The sequence below is a fragment of the Pseudonaja textilis genome, chromosome 3 (assembly GCF_049901715.1).
Source record: "Pseudonaja textilis isolate UNSWEBS1 chromosome 3, rPseTex1.2, whole genome shotgun sequence".
Lineage (NCBI taxonomy): Eukaryota > Metazoa > Chordata > Lepidosauria > Squamata > Elapidae > Pseudonaja > Pseudonaja textilis.
The window spans coordinates 86028605-86054700 of NC_141992.1; the positions used below are offsets into that span (position 1 = coordinate 86028605).

The 26096-nt window shown below is 40.7% G+C and overlaps 1 protein-coding gene across 8 annotated transcripts in view; it reads left to right on the top strand.

Moving 5' to 3' along the window:
• NTNG1 (netrin G1) overlaps nt 1-26096 on the top strand; it is a 261099-nt gene that overhangs the window by 105978 nt on the left and 129025 nt on the right. For all 8 annotated transcript variants that reach the window (XM_087930280.1, XM_087930276.1, XM_087930275.1 and 5 more), the window contains one exon: nt 2576-3213. In XM_087930280.1, coding sequence (XP_087786406.1) covers nt 2576-3213 — 638 coding nt within the window. The remainder of the gene's footprint in view (nt 1-2575; nt 3214-26096) is intronic.

A 26096-nucleotide genomic window follows, 5' to 3' on the forward strand; every position in this document is an offset into this window, starting at 1 on the left:
AACTATATTTTCAGAAACCAAAGATTAAACCTATTATCTTTTGCATTCGAAACATGTGCTTTAATGCTGAATTGAGTGTTCCTCAGGAGTGGGATTCTACCGGTTCAGACCAGTTCTATGGAACCGATTGTTATGATTCTGCACAGTTTGGAGGACCAGCAAGTCATGCCCGGGGTTGGCCCTGCCCATCTCTGCCTGCCCCTCCCCTCCCTTCCCAGTCAGTCCTTATCATGCATGCATGATATCGCACGTATGCCCAACATCGCTGACTGCATTCTCCCCTGTCCAGTAACTCCTTAAGGTATTTCTTTTTCCCCCCTCCCAACTATCATCTGTTCCGATGATCAGCTGTGCCAGGATCCCTCTCACTGTCTTACTGCTTCACCCAGGAGACTTCCCTGAGGCCCAGGAGGCAAAAGGGGGCGTATGGGGGGGAAGTGGGGGGGTTGCTGCTTCCTGGGCCCCAGGGAAGCTTCCTGGGAGCAAACCCCACTCCCAGGAGGCAATCCTAAGGCCCAGGAGGCCCAAAATGGAGTGAAGGGGTTGCACACACACCCAGGCTCCATTTTTTGCCTTCTTGGGCCCCTGGGAAGCCTTCTGGGAGCAGAAACACCCCAGGAGGCCTCCCTGAGACCCAGGAGGCCCAGAAATGGACCATGTATGGCTGCTGCGTGTCCCCCTGGCTCATTTTTTGCCTTCCTGGGCCCCGGGGAAGCCTTCTGGGAGCAAAAACACCCCCTCCAGAAGGCTTCCCTGAGGCCCAGGAGGCCCAAAATGGAGTGTGGCCTCCCCAGGCTAATTTTTCTGCCTTCCTGGGCCCCGGGGAAGCCTTCTAGGAGCAAAAATGCCCCCCCACCAGGAGGCTTACCTGAGGCCCAGGAGGCAAAAATAGGGAGGAGTGTTGCAAAGAAAAGAAGAATAAGCCACATCTACCTAGTCATATGGCCACACCATGCCCACCTAGCCATGCCCACAGAACCGGTTGTTAAAAAGTTTGAATCCCACCCCTGGTGTTCCTCCCCTTTCACCATCTGATTTTTAAAATTGTTGTGCATAAATTGGATTTTATATTCATGGGTTGGGTCAAAAGCTATCCAGGATGCTGAGGCCCAGTTTTCAGTCACTGAACGCAATGTAAATATCTTTGAAACATTTGAGATTTCAGCAAAAATTAGCCTATTAATTTTTCAAACATATCTTGTCCCATATATCTAGAATTCTTTTTTTTTTTTTGTTTACAAGCTGAAAATTATGCCCAAATCCACATTCTTTGCTTTCCTAATTCTTTAAGAATGTTATCATACACAATGATTGATATTTTTACAAAAATCTATTTTTACAGATTTCCATTTGCATGTTGCAAAGGCAATTCAGATGGTCTAAATATTTGAGGAATGTTGGGAAACAAGCAACATTTAAGAATAATAGGTGTAGAAAAAAGTGTTCTACTTCATTCATGTAGAGAAGCACAAGGGTTTAACATGAAATAATAAAGGTGGGGATGTGCTGTCTAGAAAGCTGTCTTCGTTATGGTTCAGCTACTTTAAAACTTACTTCTTCCACATGGTTCTATGCATGTTGACTTTGCATAGATGACTTAACTAGCAGAAAACTGGATGCTTCTTGAAATTCAAACTTTGTGAAGTTTATTTTTATCTGTGATAATGTCAAATTGTTGTTGTTCTTTAAGAGCTCTGGCCTCTTTATTGTTTTCTTTTCCTTTTATGAAATAATGTGTTTGCAAAGCCTCTATTACAATTAAGAATTGAAATCTGGCCGTAGGAAGAGGTCCAAAATCCAGAATTATAACTCTGTGGTTCAGTGGTAGAACCCACTCTTGGCTTAAAAAAAAGTCCCAGGGTAAATCAATGACAACTCAGAACGATTTAGTCTTTCCCTTCTGTATAGCTAAAGGGAGACTCTACAGAGTTAAAGGATTTCTGGGAAGTGCAAGGGAATCCAATAAGTTCATATAACTTGGTTTTGAAGAAGCTTTTGCAAACTTCCCCCCTGCCCATCCATTTTTAAATTAATTTCATAAGGAAGGATACTCCGTATATCAAATAATGCCTTAAATTACTGAAATTGAGGTGGAAACTCTGTGGGCTGGTTTTCCAGATGTTACTGAACAGTTCCCAGTATTCTCAGCCACCAAGCCTTCTGGTTACTGGAAACTACCATTTTTGCCAACTTCTCCAACCTAACCTAAACTACTGCTCTTTCCAGCAGGCAAAATTGGCCAGTTCTTATTTGATAGGTTGAATAAGTAAGAGCTATGGTGCAGTGGTTAAAATGCAATATTGCAGGCTGACTCTGCTCACTGCCAGGTGTTCGATCCTGACCGGTTCAAGGTTGACTCAGCCTTCCATCCTTCCGAGGTCGGTAAAATGAGGACCCAGATTGTTGGGGACAATATGCTGATTCTATAAACTGCTTAGAAAGGCTGTAAAGCATTGTGAAGCGGTATATAAGTCTATGGCTATTGATATTGGAAACCAGTTGCTCTGTTCTCTCAGAAACCTTTTTATCCTGGTGACCATACTTCTTACAGCTGTTTTTCTCCCCTTCTTTCCAGGGGAATCCCTACATGTGCAATGAGTGTGACGCAACCATTGACGAACTGGCACATCCACCCGAACTGATGTTTGATGCCGAAGGAAGGCATCCCTATACCTTTTGGCAATCGACCACTTGGAAAGGTTACCCAAAGCCTCTCCAAGTGAACATTACCCTATATTGGAACAAAACCATCGAACTCACAGACAACATAGTCATCACCTTTGAATCCGGCCGCCCAGACCTAATGATCCTGGAGAAGTCCCTCGACTATGGTCGGACGTGGCAACCATACCAATATTATGCTACAGATTGTCTAAATGATTTTAACATGGAACCAAAAACAGTGAGGGATTTATCTCAACAGACAGTCCTAGAAATCATTTGCACAGAAGAATATTCCACGGGGTACATGGCCAACAGTAAGATCCTCCACTTTGAGATTAAGGATAGATTTGCATTTTTTGCTGGGCCTCGGCTTCATAATATGGCTTCTCTCTATGGGCAGCTCGATACAACCAAGAACCTAAGAGATTTCTTTACTGTCACAGACTTGAGGATAAGACTGCTCAGGCCAGCAACTGGGGAATTATATGTGGATCCACAGCACTTGACACGCCACTTTTATGCAATCTCTGACATAAAAGTAGTTGGAAGGTAAGAGAACATAAACAAGTGTATGTGCATTTTTTCTTCCAATCACATTAACCCCCTGTTTTATCTCCTTTTCCTTTCCCTTTCTAAATTGAATTATTAAACTATTGTGGTTTAAAATATATACAACCTTTTGCATAGGTAGGTAGGTAGATATATAGAGAGAGACAGAGGGAGGGAGGGAGAGAGAGATAGAGATTTAACAATCTATAATGGTAGTCTTCAACTTACAACTACGATTGAGACCAGAGTTTCAATTGTTAAGCAAATCACTTATAGTTGTTAAGTTCCAATTTTATGATCTTTTTTTTTGCCATGGTTGTTAAGCAAATCACTTACAGTTGTTAAGTTAATAATACAATTGTTAAGCAAATCTGGCTTCCCCCATTTAGTTTGCTTGTCGGAAGCTGGCTGGCAAGGTCGTAAACGGCAATCATATGACCCCAGGATAGCAATAGCAATAGCACTTAGACTTATATACCGCTTTATAGTGCTTTACAGCCCTCTCTAAGCAGTTTATAAAGTCAGCATATTGCCCCCAACAATTTGGGTCCTCATTTTACCCACCTCGGAAGGATGGAAGGCTGAGTCAACCTTGAGTCAACCTTGAACTGCCAAACTCTAGGCAGCTGGCTGCAGAAGTAGCTTGCAGTACTGCACTCTAACCACTGCGCCACAGAGGCTCATACTGGATGCTGCAACCATTGATTGCCAAGCACCCAAATTTTGATCACGTGACCATGAGGATGCTGTGACGGTTGTAAATGCAAGTACCAGCTATAAGTCACTTTTTCCAGTGCCGTTGTAACTTCGAACAGTTGCTAAATGAATCATTGTAAGTTGTAATAGTTGATGACCACTTTTAATGTATTGATTTCTAAGTCCAATGATACCGAGTCGAACACCAGTTACAAAGACTGTACAAGAATGAACGTTAGGGTATTGTTTTTCTTTCTTAATGGCCATGTTCTCACAACAGCAATCTTTGGGGAGACACTTGACCTTCATACATGACAATAATGGCCAAAGTTTTCCTTCCTTCCTTTTCTTCCTTTTTTCATTTTCTGTATTACATTCTTTCTTTCCTTTCTTCCTTTTTCACAAAGCAGGACACAGGGAAGAAGCCGGTCACTTTTGTCAGGATTCTCAAATGGTTGCCTGCAGTAGGCATTTGAAATCATGCCTAGGATTGGATGGAGTGATATTCTTTACAGCTACCTGGTTGCCTTCCCATGATTTACAGCATCAGACACGAGATGTGTGTGTTAATGATTACTTGGCAAGCTCCAGTTGCTAAGTGGTTTAGAAGTATTTTTTTATTGAATGAAAAGTAAAAGAAAAAAGTTGTGTATACGAAGCATGCATTAGGGTTAACACATTCAGTCCATTTTTGGGGTGTAAATTCAAACTATTATTTTTTAGAGATCTGGATATGGAAGATGTATTAGGCACAGGTAAAGAAGTCTCTGCAGGCTTGACTGACTCTGTTAGTAATAGCTCTAGGGGACAGTACCCATCTCCATTTGTAGACCATTGAGTCAGTGCTGTCCAAAGAAGTTTTGCCCAGTCATGTGGCCAGCATTACATCACACCACAGCATAGTGGCAAAACATTCTTCCCACTGAAGTGGTACCCATTTATCTACTTATATTTACATGCTTTCAAACTGTTAGGTTGGCAGGAACTGAGCCAAGCGCCAGTAACTCACTCCATCATGTGGTGTTCATACCACTGGACCACAGACCTTCTCTGGTGGCCTCTTTTAAGTCACTGAGCCACCATGTTTCTGTATTAGGCAGAAACAGAGGAGACATGCTGCATTATCTAATGCTGTGATGGTGAATCTATGGCACACGTGCCAGAAGTGGCACGCAGAGCCAGTTCTGCCAGCATGCGAGAGGTCACCCCGAAGAGCCCTGCTGTGCATGTGCCGTGCTACCCCCCGACAGCTGATTGTCCGGTATCTGGCGTGCATGCGTGGGGGAGCAGGAGGGCACGTGCGATACATGCGCAACTACAGAGACATGCAGGGGGGGTCTCATGCACATGCACAGAGATGCCCGGTGCATGGGGGTGCATGCTCAGGGGAGCATGTGCATTGCCTTCTGGGTGCTGGCATGCAAGCGTGTGCGCAATTTTTGGCACGGGAGTCCAAAAAGGTTAGCCACCACTGATCTAAGGAGATGTCACATCTAATGAAATAAATACAAAAGAAAAAAATGTAAATGTCTTTTTAGTGCTGGAGGTGCTTGTCTTAATGGAAGTAGACACAATCTTACTATGAACCATAGGAAATTGCCAGAGTTTGAAGATTTATGACAATGGACCCTTCGTAACTCAGGCTGCTCAAATGTATTCATTTCACTGGGGCTTCTTGATGAAAACTTCTTGGTGGAGTCTTGCCTTTAATGAAGAAAATACCATAGGGAATTCAAGAGATGATTTTAATTTTTGAAGAGAGCATTTCATTGAAATTTGGGGGAGCTGTCATTCAAAAGTAACTGTGGGATCAAGAAGCCTTTCATTTTTCTATGAACAATCATCTATGCCTAATCTATGCTACCTCTGTGCCAATAAAATGGCTGCTAATTCCAGTGCTTGCTCTCTCAATGAGCAAATGGAAAAATACACTAGAAAAAATAAAAACAGAATAAAAATCATAAAGATGGCAGACATGTTAGGACTAGGCAAACAAAGCCTAAACTGTTCATAGCTGTGGTCCCCTTTGTCTCTGCCTTCACCTTGCCTTCCTCTTGATAATATTTAATTATCATCTTGCATTTTATGCATCTCTAGGTTGTGCCAGCAGTTCTAGGCCAGTAAAAAGATTCCACAGGTTAATGTCTACCAATATTGTCCAATTTCTCAATTGGATGATTTTCAAAATAGGATTCCATTCCTAAAATAATACAGTAAAGATCAAAAAATAATAATCAGAAATGAGATTGCTACTTCTCAACAAGTAGGGACCAATTTATGATCACAATAGGGACCAGAATTTCCTAAGCAGGACAGTTGCTAAATGAATTGTGCCCTATTTCATAATCTTTTTGCATAGTTGTTAAGCAAATCCCTGCATTTTAATGGATCCCTGCAATTGTTAAGTTAATCGCATGGTCACTAAACAAATCCAGATTTCCTCATTGACTTGCTTGTTGGAAGCCAACTGGAAGGTCACAGATGGAGATCACATGACCACAGGACACTGCAACCATTGTAAATGCAGGCCGATACCCAAGCGTTCAAATTTTGATCAGACGAATGTGGGGATTCTGTGATGATCATAAGTGTGAGGATCGATCGTAAGTAACTTTTTTCAGGGCCATTGCAACTTTGAACAGTTGTTAAAGGGGTGTCAAACTGGATTTCTCTGAGGGCCAGATCAGCATTGTAGTTCTCCTCTGCGGGGTGGGGTCAGCGGCAGGGAATCAGGGCAGATGCCTCCTGTACCACCCTGCTGGCCAAAAGGGGTCCACAAACGGCCCTCCTGTGCCTCATTTTTGCCCTCCATGGCCTTCTGCAACATCTGCTGGCTGAAAACGGGTCATATAGCCCATTTTGGGGGCCTGTTTTTTGGCCTGTTTTCAGCCCATTTTTCATCCCATTTTCAGCCTGTTTTGGGGCACATTTTTGCCGGGCAGAGTGCTGCAGGAAGCCACGGAGGATGAAAATGAGGCATGGGGGAACTGTATGCAGCCCGTTTTAGCCACCAGAGGCACTGCGGGCTGGTCCTTCTATATTTCCAGTCCAGCCCCACGGGCCAGATTTAAGCACCCTGCAGGCTGGATTCGGCCCATGGGCCTTGAGTTTGACACCCTTGCTATAGAATATATCCGGGAGATATCTTCATGATTTCATAAGTAGCATTGCTTTTCTTTATATGAACTACGGTACTACATTAACAGTGTTAACTTTTGGGAATTATTACCTAAGCCAGAGGTCAGGACCATACAGCCTGTGGCCCCCAAAGTATAAGTGATCTCCAAAGTGCTTCAAAAGGACTCTTAACAAAAATAAAATGTGCATTTTCCCACCTATGATCTTGCAAAATTTGGAAGGGCCAAAATGTCATTAGATTTTCATCAAAACCTTGTAAACACTTTGATGCCTCTAGATGAGGGGTATCAAACTCGATTTCATTGAGGGCTACATCAAGGTTGTATTTCACCTCAGGACTGGGTGGGCGTGGTCAGGGTGGTATGGTCAGCTTGATGTCGCTCGTGTCGGCGGTACAGTGGCCCAAGCTTCCAGTGAAAACGTAGTTTGGGAAATCCTCCTGTGGTGGCCATCCTGAGCTCTGTTTTTGCTGGCAGAGTCACTGCAGGTGGTCCTTCGCTGTTTCCAGGGTGGTCCCACAGGCCAGATCTAAGCACCCTGCAGACCGGATCTGGCCTGCAGTGTGATAGATCATAGGTTGGAACTATTAGAATAACAGATAACTAAGGCACAAGCACACAAGGGACTCTACTCAAACATCTGTGTGTAGAACTAAGAACAAAAAGATAGGTTGCTTTTTATTTTAAGTCATTTGAGTCAGGAAAAATGTAATTATGAATCTTTGACAATTATGTTTTGCTTCCCTGCTACAGTGCATTGACCCAGACACATGCTATCATTTGAAAGTAAATTTGCTGTTTTATTAATCTAGTAAGCTTGTTATTCCTGATCACTGGGTTTTTTTTCTTCTAATGAAACTATATGATTCATACTTAACATTGCAGTAATTGCTGTGGCATCTGGAATTTTATGATGCCAGGGGAAAATAAAAACTCAATGTAGTGATTTTTAAAGTTAAGTCCCCTGTAGGGATTAGCATAGTTTACTAAGATCTACTATATATAGGAGCAATCTATATTTGTCTATAAAATAGCTAGCTGGCTAATTTTTAGCTAAGAGGCTGATATATCTTCAGTATTGTCAATCCTTGTCCTGCTGCATTTAAAGTGGAGACTACTGTCACAAAGTTCAGTAAGCATAAAATTATATGAAAGGTGCTAATATGATGGGAAGAATTTGGGGTGGGGGGTGGGGAGAACTACTGCGCTTGTAAATCACTAAGGTTCTTGTTTGGACTAAAGTATTCCATGCAACTCATTGTACTCAGAGCAAATAAGTATTATTGCTTTATATTGCAAGAGTAGATGAGCATTTGTTTTGCCCAACATTAGATGAAAGTGAAGGTTAATTTGTAACTGAATTAGACAATCCATTGGTATACAAGCTTTGATCTTATCTATGTTATTAATGTGTTAGATTGTGCATCTGCATTATTGTCTCAAGAACCATGCATGCAAGAATCCAGTCAAGAATTTTGCCTCAGTCTTCCAAGTCTTGCAAAACTTCTCCTTTTATCTGCAACAACTAAATTATTTTACAATCATTTGTAAACTTTAGGAAAGCTTGAAGGCATCTCTAATCGCTGAATATGTACAAGGAAAGAAGTTTGGCACTGCATGTTAGAAAAAACCATGTTAGTATTCAGAAAATCTAGTCAACAGCCATTGGCACTTCTTTACATGATTGGAACCCAATCTTAATATATGATCATAGTCTTACATGATATCTGATGCTTTGTTGGCAGATGAAACCAATATGGTATAAGTAGCCTAGTTCTAAAGTTTAGTGGTATCCATATCTATTGCCCTTCATATCACCATACCATTCACTTGATATTGTACTCATATTGTATATTATTAATATACTTTTAATATTTTATATTAAATATAAAAATAACAATTAATATACAAAGTAATATTGTACTCATCCTTTCTGAAATGCATTAGAAGTTCTCACCATACATGACAAAGACAAGAATTATCTTTAGGAATCTTCTACAACTCTCTCTTCAAAATGGATGTCTACCAATATGTGGTCTTTAATTCTTCAAAATTCACAGTAGTGACTGTACTTTTGGAGAATTATAGAAATTAGACTAAACATCTGGAGGGCACCCGATTGGAGAAAGCTATTTGTGGTCATAGAAACAATAGTGTCCACTTTACCCTGAGGCTATATTGTGACATGTTTTCCTGCCAGAAGTAGAAATAATTGCATTTTTCCCCTAAGATTTTCATGATATTTGACCAGTGAAATGGATGACACCTGATGTCAACTTTTCTGAAACGGAGCTGTCCATTTTAACGTAACAAAAGAAAAGGGGATGGTGTTTCTCATCGTTGTAAGAGAGAAAAAGCTATTTAATTTGCAGATGTTAATAGTACATTTGCATATGTTCTGTTCAGGGTTTTTTTTTAAAAAAAAATCACATAGCATATCAAGCATACAGCAGGAACTTATTCTGATTTGAACCTATCAACACAGGCACTTAGTGCAAATGTGTTTTTAATGAGAAGAAATAATTCAGACTGGAAAAAAATAGCTGTGGTCCTAGTTAACATTCTTCCTGCCCTTTTTCTGGCATGTATTAACAGCTATTAATTTGAAATGTCAAAACAGTAAAGTGCTCTTGGGTTCATAACTGTTCTTTAAATGCATAACTATTGTTTGACTAATAGTTATTTGGATACCTTATTTGTACGTGTTACATTAATATTGACCTATATCATATTCCCTTCCTGTCAAAGGCATGCAGTTTATGTATATTTTGATGGAAAGTTCTTCCCATTCTGAAGTATTTTAGGTTTAGGAGATGCAACTTAAATCTGTAGCGGAGTTCAATGGTGTTTCCATTGGGTTGTTTATACATAATCCCTAGTCCAGTGGTTCTCAACTTTTTCTTCACCCCCTTTAAATAACTTTTGTGGTCATGGACCACCAAGGTTTAACTCAAGATTTCTTCAAGCCTTCATGGACCCCCTGTGATGAATCACGCCCCCCCCAGGGGGGACCACAACTAGAGAACCACTTCCCTAGTTCATTTAATTAGGTTAAAGCATTTGGTGTGACACAAACAATACTCCATACAAGAACACAAACTCCTAAGAACGTCACATGGCAGAGAAAGCTCAATTACCCCAAGCCCCAAAACTTCAAAATGCAAGAGGTTTAGTTTTTCATTTTAAGTGACCATTTTCTAATAAATATTAAGAAAGAGAGGGAGGCAGGTGAGAGAGAGAATTAAAGTATTTGTAAGGACAAGCATTTAAAAAATAATCAGCTCTTCGAAATAGAATTTACTAAAAACCACCGCCACGATCAACAGCAAAAATGTTGCTCCACTCATTCTAAAAATTGGAGGAAATCGCAGAGAGCTTTTATCTGATGCCATGGGTTGTTAAACTTTCTAGTATCAAACATATACTAGAAAGGATTAGACATACAGTTATCTGCCGTGTAACCCTATCCTAGTAGATTACATTTGTGTGACTTCCTTTTTCATTGTTGTTGGTCATCATCTTACAAGTAGCTGGTGCTGATAAAACACCTTTTGTTAGCCTCACCCTCCTTCATTTCAACTCCTGTATCCTTACCTGTCTCCCACTGATAAAACCTGAAGCAGGCTTTCAGTCCTGGATACTGTCCTTGCTATTTATATGATGGTAAGCATGTGATGTCTGGAAGAACCTGATCAGAATGGTTTCCTTAATTGCTTCAGTGTGGTTTATGTTGTTTTTACTGTTTTTAACTTATAGGCATTTTTAGTTTAAACAGCATTTCTTCCTTTTCATAACTGCTTGTGGGGGAGTTTTTTGTCTCCAGTCAAGGATATTTGGAGTTTTGAAGCAAAGTGAAGGAATAAAAAGGGCTTCACCTGTTCTTGTGACTGTGTTTATTTTGTATCCCTACCCTGGGTCATCACAGTACCGGGTTGGGGGGTGGCTGCTTTCCATCACACTGGCGATATATTATAGGAAGTAGCTTATGCAGATATTCGCCCAAATGCACATGCAAAATTCCATAGTTACCTTATGGTAAAAATTTTCAGAGCAATATTCAGTGTTAATGTTTTTTTAAAAATTGAGTGCATATAATGCAGAGTGAAGGCCAGCAAAATTATACTCAAATTTCTGTGGTTTATTCATTTAAAACATTTATATAGTCTCCCATCTTATACCAAACTCTAGGTGGCTCCCAATCAAGAATTAAAAAGACATCAATAATAAAATAAGATAAAAATCATAATAAAACTATTGAAACAATAAACATTGGAAAACCTGGCACTAAGTTAAGCTTCCAATAAGCAGTTGGAATACCACCAAATGCATCCATTTTGATCTCCAACATTATTTGGTGGGGGGGGGGGGCGGGAATTCAGGAGCTAGCCAGGTGTTGTAAGATGATCTGATCATCACTTTCCATTAATTCCTTATGAGTATAGCTACTTATGATGTAGCTATTTTGACATTGTGGATCTTGCATTAGAATCTATTGTTGCATTCTCCGAGCTTGTGGTTGGTTTCCGAACATTTTGTTACCAGGCTAGGTAACATCACAAGACCCTGACCTGATATGACCCTCAGTTGACATGACCTCACCATCACAAGACCTACTGACCACACAAAGCCTTTATAAACAGAAGAACACTGACACTTACATCTCCTAAATTCTGCTGAAAATGTTACCTAGCCTGGTATTGAAACATTTGGAAACCAACTCACAAGCTCTACCCTCATCTTCCACCCGAGTTACAGATATTCGTCACTGTCACAAACTAAATTAATTATGTTCCTACCCTTGAGCATCTTAACATAGCTTCAGTGCTAGAAATATCACAGCTCTTAATCTTGCTCTTCCACTTTGAAATGAATAACTCAATAACCTCTAATTTTATGCAGGTTCAAGGTACGTATGTTTTCTACAGATTTTTAAAATATGATTACTAAATTACATACAGAATTGCAATGCATACATTGCCTAAGAAAATCAGGCCAATTTTCCAGTGTTTTATACTTTTTCACTTGGAACCTTGCAGATTGCTCTCTTTTGTCTCTTGGTATATATGCAGGGACAGCTTGAGAAAGTAGAAAGTAGATATTTTCTTATATTCAAGATCTTAAACAGGTTAAAGTCAAACCAAGTAGTTAACAATAGCCAGATTTAAATGTACTATATTAACTATGACTGAACATTATATAGAGGTTTTCAGATCAACAATCAAGTAACAATAACACGTACAGTTATGTCATCAAAGTGAAATCCTAAAACACAAATTGATAGATCCAGGCTTTCATCTGATATCTGGAAAAAGATATAAGATGAAAGCTTGAATTAAATATAATTATTAATATACATTAATAGGTAGTTAATGTCTGTGAATGCTCATAGTGTATAAAATCCATCTGAAAACTCCAATACTAATAAATCAAAGCAGGAACAAAGTAGATAATTATTAATTATACTGCTTGCTTTCTGTGGCCTTTGAAACAGAAGTAAGGAGGAAAAGTACATGAAAGCTGTCACATAGAACTTACTAGCTAAAGAAAATCCTTTTCAATGCAATGAAAATAGGACTCATTATTCATTTAATGTGCAATTTGCTTTTGTCAATTAACTGTATTTTGCCATGAAATTTGTCTAATTTACATTGCATTTCGGCTGGAAATGTTGCATTCTGATGATAAACACCTAATCTCTTCCATTGTTGTTTATTGAAGTTTCATTTGCTACCTTTTGTTGAATGCTTATTAAGATAATAAAAAAGAGAAAACGTGGAGGTTAGCAGTTTCAGCAACTTCATTGTGCTACCATTATTTGAGAAACCTAATAATCCTCATAAACTAATTCCGACTTATGAACAGCCTGCTTCACTAAATCAGGACTGTTTTCTCAAGTGAATAACAGACGAGTTCAGTGTGCTAGTCCCTTAATTAAAGAGAGCCTCTATTCATCTTGATCTTGTTTTAATTTACAGGGTACTAGTACAATGATATCACTAATGGAAGGTACATTAAAGGGCATCAAGTAGCATTAACTGTATTAAATTATAGCCCTTGTGTTAATTAACTTCTGCAGTAAGATGGTCGTAATGGCTAAAAAGGTCCACTAATGTATAAATAAAGTCTTGCTGGGTGAGAATAGGAATGGAGGCAAGAGAAGGCTTCCTGCCCTCTTTTCATTATAAATCACTGATAGGAACTTTTTAAAAAATTAAAATAAAGCTTAGCAATGCAGATAAACATTCCATTATCTGTACTTTGCAGTCCTTGGATATGTTGGATCAGTTTAAGAGTTTATTTAAAATACTTGGATGGAAAACATTTATAAAGAACGCGGAAAAGGGGTTTACATGAAAAGAGCTCTGGTGCGTCTGACCCAGATATTCCTACGTATACTCCAAGACATACATAGTGATCAGTTTAATGTTAGAGGTAACATTAAACTGTTGCTTAGCAATAGCAGTAGCATTTAGACTTATACACCACTTCACAGTGCTTTACAGCCCTCTCTAAGCAGTTTACAGAGTCAGCATATTGCCCCCAACAATTTGGATCCTCATTTTACCCAGCTTGGAAAGATGGAAGGCTGAGTCAACCTTGAGCCAGTGAGAATTGAACTGCCAAAACTGCAGTCAGCAGAAGTAGCCTGTAATACAGTGTTCTAACCACCGTGCCACCACGGCTCAGTTTAATATCGGCTCCTTTTCCTTTTTACTTTTGGTGTAAGTCTCTTCTACTTTGTTTCTCATTTAACCAGTCTAATGCTATACAGGGTAGTCCTCGACCACAACTGAGTCCAAAGCTCAAGTTGCTAAGCGAGACATTTATTAAGTGAGGTTTGCCCCATTTTACGACCTTTCTTGCCACAATTGTTAAGTGAATCACTATAGTAGTTAAGTTACAAACATGGTTGTTAAACAAATCTGGCTTCCCTATTGACTTTGCTTGAGAGAAGGTTGCAAAAAGTGATCACATGATCCCAGGACGCTGCCGCCATTATAACTATGAGTCAGTTGCCAAGCATTTTAATTTTGATCACATGACCATGGGGATGCTGCCACATTTGTGAAAAAAGGATCATCCATCACTTTTTTTTTCAGTGCCATTGTAAGTCTGAATGGTCATTAAATGAACTGTTGTGAGTCAAGGACTACCTGTAGTCAAATCTTAAAGTAGGTATGAACAACGAAGGACTGAGCCTAGGATGATGGTCAGCAAAAGGGAATCTCTTTTTTTACCATCTAGTAGCTGTCCAGATTTTTACACTCCAAATATGAAAGCCATAAGGAATATAATGTTCCTTGAATTTTTAAATTGTAATTGTCCCAGCTTCTTGCTATTGCCTACTCTGGTTGACATTGGTACAAGTTGAGTTCTAAAGCATATATGTGAAGCCAGATTTTCTAGTTATACCCTACATTGTGATTAATAGTAATGAATGTTTATGTAGCAAAACAAGCCAGGTTCATGGATGTAGTCACACATCTTTGCAGGTGGATAAAAGATTAAAATTACAGTGAAAAATAGAACAGTCCCATGCTTGCCTAAGTCTCTTGTAACTAAAATGCATATGAATTCAATTGTGACTGGAAGGTTTGAGCCTGCTGTGAGCTTTGAGTCTGATGTATCAGAAGACACAGGGTCGAGTGATGAGGAAGGTTTGGCATTGGAATTGGAGCCTGCTCTAATGAGAGATGCAGACGTGAGCCAGGAAGATGAGGGTCGGAAACACCCTCCTCTCCAGAACCTTCCACTTCAATCATGCCTCAGGTGTCAGCAGCTAATCCACAGAACATACCAGAGTCCTTGAGTGATGACGAATGTTGGGTTGATGCAAGGACTAGACGCAGGTTGAGACATCAAGCACAATTTGAAAAGAAACGTCAAGTCAGAGACTAATTAGAGAGACTGACACGCCCCTTCAAGGAATATAAGGAGGCATGATAGTTAACGATCCTTGTCTGGAGCAAACTTCGTTAATTACTGCGCACCTTTGAAGAAGCCCTCTGTTCCTGATTTATCTTGCGTTATCTCGGCTTGAAGACAGTTTCTGGGAAAGCTGCCAACGACGATTACAGAGACAAGTTAACTCTGTGGTTTCTGGTATTATTGGTTCGTGTTTATTTCTTTGGGACATTTGGACTCTCACTTGTGGCTACAAGTGAGACAGAACATTTTTTCTCCAGACCTTCATCCCATCTTCTAACTAAGATGAACCAAACACAGCTTGAGCAGCAACAGCAGCAGATTAACCAACTCCTACAGAATAACCAGGTACTGCAGAACCAAGTTACCCAGTTGGTTAATCATTTAACGCAGATGCAAGCTCCAATTAACCCTCCTGCTCCCCCGAAGGAAATGCCTGGTAGCTGTGCCAGATAAATTCTCTGGACAGCCTGAAATGTTCCCGGCTTTTATGGGGCAGTGTCAACTGTTTATGTCTTTACGGCCAGAAGATTTCCCTGATGACCGGGCTCGGGTGGGGTTTGTTATTAGACTTTTGTCTGGTTCGGCTGCAAGATGGGCCACTCCTCTGTTGTTGCAAAATAGCCCTTTATTAAATGACTATCAGGGCTTTTGGCACCATTTGCGTGTTATGTATGAGGACCCCATAAAAACTCAAACCGTAGCCAGACGTTTAAAGGACATTCGTCAGGGGAAACGTCCTTTGCAAGAGTTTATTGCAGAGTTTCATCTGCTCTGCATGGACTCTGCTTGGAATGAGGCAGACCACATGGATGCTTTTCAGGAGGGTTTGGCAGAAGAAATTCAAGATGAGTTGGTGCATGTGGAGCCAGCTCTAACTCTGGATGCTCTAGTATTGCAATGTTTGCGCATTGACGCCCGGCTCCAATGGTGCAAGACCAGATGCCCAGTTCTGGAGCTGCCCTCCCACACATGGCCGCAACCTCTCATACAACCACCGCCCCTGGTATCCCATAATGCCATGACCAGGACCGAAGAACCGATGGAGTTGGGTGCGCTCTGCCCTCAGTTGACGGCACAAGAACGCACGTGGAGATTTCAGGGCGGCCTGTGCCTGTACTGTGGAGGGTCGGGACATTTTGCCAGTTCCTGTCCTGGTAAACGACGGGGGGTATGAAAGCCAGTGCCCGAATCTCATCCTGTACCATCGGGAAACGGGGCAGGCCCGGCCTCGGTGAAACCCTAGGTCGGGCACATACCACACAACCGCCCGAAGTAGTGGAGGTGAACTCTGGTCCTCCCTGACATTTGCTTTTGGACACACAGGTTTTCTTGCAGTCCCGGTCGGAGGGGATTCCTGCGGTGGCATTGGTGGACTCGGGGGCTACTACCAATTTCATGGACCAGGCTTTTGTCACCCATTATAAAATTCCCTTGGTTGCTGTGGAGCCTCTCATTAAAGTGGAAACCATTGATGGGCGGGAACTGCGGTCTGGGCCTATTCGTTTTGCTACTCAGCCATTACGTCTGGTCATTGTGGACCATGAGGAGGCGATTAGCTTTTATATCACCTCAGACCTCCATCTCCCCTTGGTTCTCAGAATGGCTTGGCTACAGTTGCACGATCCTCAGGTAGCATGGGCACAGAACGCTATTTCGTTCCCGAGTCTCCAGTGTGTGGACCATCTAAGACACATCTGTGCTGGTCAAGACATCGCTGCCCCCGCCGTCTCTGTACCTCCTGAACTATCTGACTTTTCAGATTTTTTTTTAGCGAGAAGGAGGCGGATCGGTTAACCCCGCATCGACCTTATGACTGTCCTGTGGACCTCCTGCCCAATGCTCCGCTACCCAAGGGTCGTTTGTATTCACTGTCTGAGCCCGAATTGGTCACTCTGTGAGATTTTCTGGACACGAACTTGGCCCGGGGGGTTATCAGACCGTCATCATCCCCTCTTTCCGCTCCTGTCCTTTTTGTGAAAAAGAAGACGGGGGATTTGCGCTTATGTTGTGACTACCGCAGGTTAAAGGCCATTACGGTGAAAAATAGTTATCCTTTGCCACTCATTTCCAAGCTGATGGAACGACTACGAGAGGCCACTATTTTCACCAAGCTTGATCTTCGAGGGGCTTACAACCTGGTGCGGATGCGCAAAGGAGACGAGTGGAAGATGGCGTTTGGCACTAGATACTGCCACTTCGAATATATAGTAATGCCTTTTGGATTGACCAACGCCCCCGCGGTCTTTCAACATTTCATGAATGATATTTTTAGGGACATGCTTGATCGGTTCATGGTGGTGTACCTGGACGACATTTTGATCTATTCCAATTCCAGGGAAAGCCACCTTCGCCAAGTCCCCCAGGTACTACAACGTCTTCGGGAGCACAGACTCTATGCGAAACTGGAGAAGTGCTTCTTTTTCCAGACTTCCATAGAGTTCTTGGGACATATCATTTCTCCTGAAGGCATTGCCATGGACCCGCGTAAGGTGGAGGCTCTGTGTAGTTGGGAACCCCCTCGTCGAGTAAAAGATGTGCAGCGTCTCTTGGGGTTCGCTAATTATTACAGATCTTTCATCCCGGGTTTTGCCAAACTGACGGATTCCATCACCCAGCTCCTTCACAAGAAGGTTCCATTCCAGTGGGGACCTCTACAGCAACAGGCCTTTGAGGCCATCAAGAAAGCCTTTGTTGCGGAACCAATCTTGAGGCACCCCAACCCCCATCGTCCATTTGTGGTGGAGATGGATGCATCCAACATGGCCATTGGAGCGGTGTTGTTACAAGCCCCAGAGGATGGCGCACCTCTTTTTCCATGCGCATATTATTCAAGGAAACTTACTACTTCCGAGCGTAATTATACAATCTGGGAGAAAGAGTTGCTGGCCATCAAGACTGCGTTTGAGGTCTGGTGACATCACCTTGAGGGGGCTTGGCACAAGGTGGAGGTTAGGACAGATCACCATAATCTGGAGCACTTGACCACTGCTCGGAAATTGAACCAACGACAGATCCGGTAGTCGTTGTTCTTCGCTAGGTTCAATTTTTCGGTCACATACATCCCCAGTGGTCAAAATAAAAGAGCCGATGCCCTATCCCGTAAACTGGAATATCTGTGTCCTGAAGAACCTCTTCCTCCACATACAGTGCTACCACCGGAATCTTTGGCCGTGATCCAGGAACTGGTGGATTTGAGGGCTTGCGTACGAGAGGCGCAGCGTTTGGACGATTGGTCGCAGCAACGAATAAGGGAAATTGGTCCTGATTCTCCATCGACTCTGGAAGAGGGTTTATTATGACATCGGGGTCAATTGTACATGCCCACCAAAACACTTAAAGCGCTCATCATGACCCAATGTCATGACAACCCAACTGCGGGTCATTTTGGGTTCTTCAAAACCCTTCACCTGTTCACAAGGACTTTTTGGTGGCCCAGAGTCCAGCATGATGTCTTCACTTATGTTGCCTCTTGTATACCATGTCGGCAAGCAAAAGCTGCATCGGGTGCACCTCCTGGCCTTCTTCAACCACTACCGACTCCAAACGGACCCTGGGGGGCAATCTCCATGGACTTTGTAACACATTTGCCCTCGTCGTCGGGTTATACAACGGTACTTGTGATGGTTGACATGTTCACCAAGATGGCCTATTTCATCCCATGTAGAAGGTTACCATCGGCTCGTGTTACTGCCTGGCTTTTTCTACAACATGTATTCCGTTTGCATGGCTTACCAGACAGAGTTGTTTCAGATCGCGGTGTCCAGTTCACCGCTCAATTCTGGAAGAGCCTAATGAATGCATTATGGGTGCAAGTATGTTTAACGTCGGCGCACCATCCGGAAAACGATGGCAGGACTGAGAAAGTAATTGGCATCCTTGCCCAATACCTCAGATGCTTTGTTAATCAACGGCAAAACGACTGGGTGACCTATCTTCTGTTGGCGGAGTTTGCTTTTAATAATTCTCAGCACACCTCCACCCACATGACACCTTTTTACGCAAATGTGGGTTACCATCCGAGGTTTTTTATGTCGATCTTGGATTCTCCGGTTCCAGAGACACAAGACTTTTTGTCTGAATTACATGTGGTATACCAACTGATTTCCAGACAATTGGAACGAGTGAAAGCAACTATAAACGTTTCGCAGATCGTTCACATTGGGCGATGCCTCCGCTGACTGTGGGAGATAAGGTGTGGTTGTCCATGAAGCATCTCCGGGTCGATCGTCCGATTAGAAAGTTGGATCATTGCTTTATTGGTCCCTTCCCTATCGAGGTGGTTATCAATCCCGTGGCTTATCAGCTCACCCTACCGCGCTCCATGCGCATTCACCCTGTCTTCCACCGCTCCCTTTTGGTACCTGACACCCATCGTGTACTCACCATTCTCCCGACGATACGGGTCCTCCATCTGGGCCCAGCGCTGATCCTGTTGCTGATACCACGGTGGTTGGCATTTACAATTCACAATGGCTGAAGGGACGATTTCAGTACTTCATAGGGAGGCTGGAAAACGAAACAGAGATTCATTCCTGGGAGGATGCATCCAAGGTGCATGCCCCGGACCTTATCCAGCTATATCATGCACAATTCCCATCAAAACCACATCTTGATTGTCAGACTCGGGGGAAGGGCCCTGCGCTGAGGGATAGTGCTGTGACTGGAAGGTTTGAGCCTGCTGTGAGCTTTGAGTCTGATGTATCAGAAGACACATGGTCGAGTGATGAGGAAGGTTTGGCATTGGAATTGGAGCCTGCTCTAATGAGAGATGCAGATGTGAGCCAGGAGGATGAGGGAGAGTCGGAAACACCCTCCTCTCCAGAACCTTCCACTTCAATTATGCCTCAGGTGTCAGCAGCTGATCCATAGAACATACCAGAGTCCTTGAGTGATGACGAATGTTGGGTTGATGCAAGGACTAGATGTAGGTTGAGACATCAAGCACAATTTGAAAAGAAACGTCAAGTCAGAGACTAATTAGAGAGACTGACACGCCCCTTCTTGGAATATAAGGAGGCGTGATAGTTAACGATTCTTGTCTGGAGCAAACTTTGTTAATTACTGCGCACCTTTGAAGAAGCCCTCTGTTCCTGATTTATCTTGCGTTATCTTGGTTTGAAGACAGTTTCTGGGAAAGCTGCCAACGACGATTACAGAGACAAGTTAACTCTGTGGTTTCTGGTATTATTGGTTCGTGTTTATTTCTTTGGGACATTTGGACTCTCACTTGTGGCTACAAGTGAGACAGAACATTTCTCTACTCTTTTAAAGTAAAAAGTCAACAACAATTATTTTCTAATGCTGAATAAGAACGGTGGGAAAGAAATGCAGTAAAAATGATCTATGTAGCAGTACTTGCTTATGCCCATATTTCTTTTTTCTGTGAACTTACTTGGAAGAAGTCAGATACTTCAAATGTGAAATGATAAAACTTCCCTTACTGTAATGTCTCCTTCCTCCTTTGAGTTCAGAAGGCAGTCAAGCTAAAATCCAGGGACCGTTTTCCCAATTCTTCAATGCTGCTTTAGTCTAAAACCTAAAATATCTTCAATCCCTTTGCAATATCTAACATTAAGCCTTTCATTTTATTTTTATACTCTTCTCTCAGCTGGAATCTCCAATATTTGAACCCTGGGGGTTTCCAGCTGTGTCCCTGCAATAACAGCAGCTCAGTTTTTGTCCCTCACATTATCATTTTTAAATTTAATCTATCTCAAGACCTGAATGTGTTATTCTTCAGAGAAGGAGGGAGGGAGAATTCACCATGTTTTTCCCCTCAGTAGCAGGCCTACAATTCTACCATAATTCTAAATACTCACTACTGAGATTTTAAGAAGTGATTTTCTTTTAATGAAAGTTAGGATGTTGTCTGTCGAAAATATGAATATAGTTAAAGAATATCCTACCTGTATGTCTAATGTTACGGCAGGTGACAATGGCTCTCTCTCCACTTTGTTAACCTTGTAGCCTTATTAACTTTTTAACTTGGATTTTTTAATTTATTTTTTTATTTGTAAATTTTAACCTGTTTGAAACTCTGGGTTTTTTAAATTGAATAATATGTAGTTTATTCAAAGAAGATTAAAATACAAAAAATACTAAAATATTTTAAAACTCTGGTTTTTAACTGTGTTTTAGTCATGTTTTAGTATTATGATGTTGTTTGTAAACCACCAAGAGTCATTTACTGAAATGGGTGTAGAAGCTTGAGAAATAAGCAAACAAACAAATAAATCTACTTCATGTATTTTCCGGTATTTACAAAGTGTTATGTTAGGCTTCAAGTAGCTGTTAACTGTTAAAATCATTTTTCTGATGTTAATCAAAATTGATTAATTTAAAAAAATCTTTACAACTTAGAGTAGACTGGTTTTACTCTTATGAAGATTACTCTCTTTCTCTTCCAATTGCAGAATTTGAGGTAGTGTTTAAATCAGATTTCCCTTCAGACTATCCTCCTCCCAAGCCCTTCAGACAGGTAAAATGGATAATAAAGAGCATAAGAGAGTATGAAGAAGTTTTATTTTGGCTTCATTGACTACAGGAAAGCCTTGATAGTTCATGCCATCATGCCAGAATATGGAATCTACTAATGGGGCTAGAACACCTGAATGATCTTCTGAGGAACCCTTACAATAAAGAAGAGGCTAAATTAAAAATAGAAAGTATAGAAACAGAATGCCCCAGGACAAGAAAGAGAGTAGAACAAGGATCCATGGTATCCACATATCTGGTTAATGTAAATAGCCAAGATATTATGTCAGGACAACATTAGTAAGCTTTTTTTTCACAATAGCTCTCTTCATATGGAGTCCCAGAGCTAAAACCTACAAAATTTGCATAAGGAGAACCTTTGAATCTAAGGGTGTATTTCTTTTTTATGTTTTATGGTATTATTGTTTGATCTATGGTGGATATTCCTGGTCTAAAGCCAGCCTGTTCTTCAGCCAAGATATTGTCTTCAATCCAGTCATAAAATTTCTCAAATAGGTGTTTGAAATAGATTTTGTCAACTATATTCAAAAGAGTGGCTGAACAGTAGTTAGCCAGATTAGACTTTATGCTTGATAACAAGCAAATTCCTCTTAATAAATATGCACTTTATTTATGAATATCAGGAGAGCTACCAAGACGAGGATACCTTTATTTGTATTGGAAAGCTGCTTCGTGGCTATGATTTTGCTTCTAAAGGACCTGAATATCTTAACAGTTTATACATTCATGATAGGCAGTTTGTTCTGGCTAATTTGAGCCTGGTAATTTGGCCAGCCAAGAAAACATATAAATGGATCATTGAACAAATCAACCCAGTTTTGTTCACCTGAGGCACAAATGATCAGACTCAAATTATCCTACTTCAGATTCTTTTGGCAATCTAGGTTAGAGACAGACCATCATGGGGGCAAAAAAATCTTACCTATGTTGTTGTTAATAGTAAACAAAGACTTGCTGGCACATAATACATAAATAATTTGGGACTTGACTAAGGAACCCTGGGTTATTTATTTGATAATCCATTTGTTTGCTTTTTGGGGCTGGCTGTGGTATTCTTCTCCAACACCAAATTTCAAAAGCATCAATTCTATTTCGACCCTGCTGCTTCCAAGTCCAATTTTCCCTTCGATAGAACATCACAGAAAATAAAGTTTCTTGTGCCAGTTTGATCTTTGTAGGAATAGACACATTACTGTACCTGAGTATCTTTTCAAAGACTTTCGTGGCTGCCATACCATATTTATTTGATTTATTTGATTTTTCAATCGCTTACAAGATAATAGGTATAAGTATAAATATGAGTAAGAATACAGGAAATAGGTACGACTAAATGAGGACAATAGAACAGGTACAGTAGGCACGATGGTGCACTTATGCATGCCCATATGCACATATGTTAGTCTACAGTTTTTTTTTCTTTTATAGGCATCTTATACATTAAAAAAGCAGAATAAAAAGGTAAGGTAAAAACCACAATAATAAAAGAAACCAAATCAGATTGAAACACTCTTCAACAATTAAAAATAATACACATAGTAGGTATTATTCAAGTGGTTATACATCTTTGGTTCTAGCATCAAAAACGCAACACAATGGTGTCCGGCAACTTGCTGTAGAGAATAATAATTACTCAGGTAGTCCTCAAATTACGGCCACAATTGCTAAGTAAGATATTTGTTAAGTAACTTTTGGCCCATTCTACAATCTTTCTTGCTGCAGTTGTTAAATGAATCACTGCAGTTGTTAAGTTGATAACACGGTCGGTAAGTGAATCTGGCTTCCCCATTGACTTTGCTTGTCAGAAGGTCACAAAAGGGGATCACGTGACCCTACGCAGCATCTTCAAGTTATCATAGATTTGTCAGTTGTCAAGCATCTGAATTTTTCTCATGTGAACTTATGTGTGAAAAACAGCAATAGGTCATTTTCAGGTCCATTGTAACTGTGAATGGTCACTAAATGAACTGTTGTAGAATATTATTATTAATATTGAGGAAAGAATTTTAAGCTTCAGGAAGGAGGATTCAGGAAGGAGAAAAGATGATTCGGAAGCCAGAGTCAAAGCAATGTAGAATTTTCCGTGTGGGCAATGGAAATGGTAATCATGCCTGGAACTGAGTCATCAATTCATTATGGTTTTAAAGTAATGGTTGCAGAGGTGGTATTCAGCAGGTTCTGACCAGTTCTGGAGAACTGATAGCGGAAATTTTGAGCAGTTCAGAGAACCGGCAAATATCACCTCTGACTGGAGATTTTACAGTATTCTTCCCCTGCCAGGCCCACCAGGCCACGCCCACAGAACCAGTAGTAAAAAATTTGAATCCTACCACTGAATGATAAATAGGTATCATTTGGTAACTATTTAAATTTGAGAGGCAAATCAATCTTCTAAGGCAGGGATGTGAAACTTGTGTCGTGCCGGCATCGTCACGCGATGTATCGCATTTTTTTTTCTCTTCTTCACTAAATCGGGCATATATATATATATATATAACATATATATTTATTTCTTATATTTTTGCCAAAGAACCAAATGGTAACCCCCTAACTTAGAAAATATGACATTAAGTGGTATTATATGATTCTCTCCATAGTGAAGAAATTAAATTTAAAGATTAAATAGGAAAATATGGAAGATTATTTTTTTTTTATGATTAATAGATCTGGTTCTAGGAAAATTTGATTAGATTAAAATTTGATTAACGTAATACTTAAAGAGTCTTTTTAACAGTTATGGCCCTCTTGGTCTCTTTTTCCCCTACTAGCAAAAACACGTTTATTATTTATCAAACAATTTTTGTTAGAAGTATCAAGTTCACTCATTCATAAGATCCAAATTGAACTTTAAATAAATTCTCTCACTTATTACAAAACTTTCATCTTCCAAACAATATATTATTGGAAGATTTCATAAGTCATGCAGAAGAAGACCAGAAAAAAAAGGATTGCTCGCTTTACTATAGATACAACCAATATAAAATAATTTCCAGTTCATTTTTAAGTTAAGATTAAGTATTGTAAAAATACCAGTAAATAGGCAATAATAGTTATGGGGTTTTGGAGAGGATAGAAGATTGTGTAGTGATAAATATAGAAAGTATGTATGGGTTAAGAGAGTGGGGAATCACATTAGAATGCCACAAATATCAAATCCAACTATATGATATTATTTCACCTGTGAGAGGTTAGTCTTTCTCCATTGTAAAAAGAAAAAAGCTCACCCACAGTTATGTTCTGTGTTATTTGGTCAAACAACTTATATTAGCTGCATGAGATCAACAAGAAGAAAAGAGCATTTTTCCCCTCCATTTCCATTCTTTTCTCACCATCAGTAGCTTAAAATGATTGTTGCCATTTGCAGACCTCTTGATTATTCTCTGTGACTTTGAAAAAGAACATTGTGGAACATCCTTTTTTAGGCTTTTATGCAATAAAAATTGAGGGAGGGAGGAGGAGATCATCCAGCAGCCAAAACCTTACAATACTTGTTTCCGGCATATATTCGTGAGCAAATAGCAGCAGGAGCAAATGTTCTTTTTGAAATAGAGAAGATCCTAAATAAGAATACATGAATATTTGATTCAGTGAAAGGAAATCCCCAAGTCCAACAGTCTTTCCTGCTGCTGCTGCCGCCGCCATACTTAGTGTACCATCAGGAAATGCTTCAACAGAGAACCAAGGAGAAGTCTTTTTAAATGTTATAAAGCATTTTATGATATCATACCACTTCATTGTTTTACAGTAGTTCTCCTCCATTTTCCATAGCTGGCTCCATCGGTGATATGGGGGCCAGGAAGAGTCTCCTCCTTTGTAACATCTACATGAAATTATTGGGCGAGGTCACTCAATGGCACAAGATATGGTAATTTCATTATGCTGTTGATGCACAGTTTATACATCTCCACCCCAGGCCAGGCAAGTGATGGTGCTGACTGAGTGTCTGGAGGATAATGAAGGTCTGGATGGGGAGGGACCAACTTCAACTCAACCCTGGAAGAATGGAGTGCCTTTGCAGTTTGGGTCCTCCACAATCTGATATATCATCTTTGATTCTGGTTGAGGTTGTACTTCCCTAACTGAGTGATGCACAATGTGCGGTTCCTCTTGGACTGACAGCTTCTGCTCAAGGAGCAGGGGCAGCTGTGGCTAGGAAGGAGTTTGCATTGATTTTTCTGGTGTTTCAGTGTACTCATTCCTAGATCATGATGTCCATCTCACAGTCATTCATGCCTTGTTCACATCCTGTCGGGACTGCTACAGTGTGTTTTACATGGGGCTGCTCTTGAAGACCATCCAGAAGCCACAACTGGTCCAGAATGCAGGGTGCACAAAATATCGGGTGCCCTAGGTTTGGCTCTACATTATACTCCTTTTGCATTGGCTGTATTCGCTCCCAACTATTTTTAGCCTTCTGGAAGGCTATCAAGACCTGGATTTTACCCAGAACTAGAATAGAATTATGGAACCCTATGGATGGTTGTTTGGGCATTTTAGAAGATAACCGAATCACCAGGGTTTTTGTACTTCTTGGTTTTTGTTTTTATAGTTTTAAATTTGTTAGAGTTGTACTCTAAAATAATCAGCCATGCAACTTTTTTAAAAAAATACAAACTTTGCAACCAATGA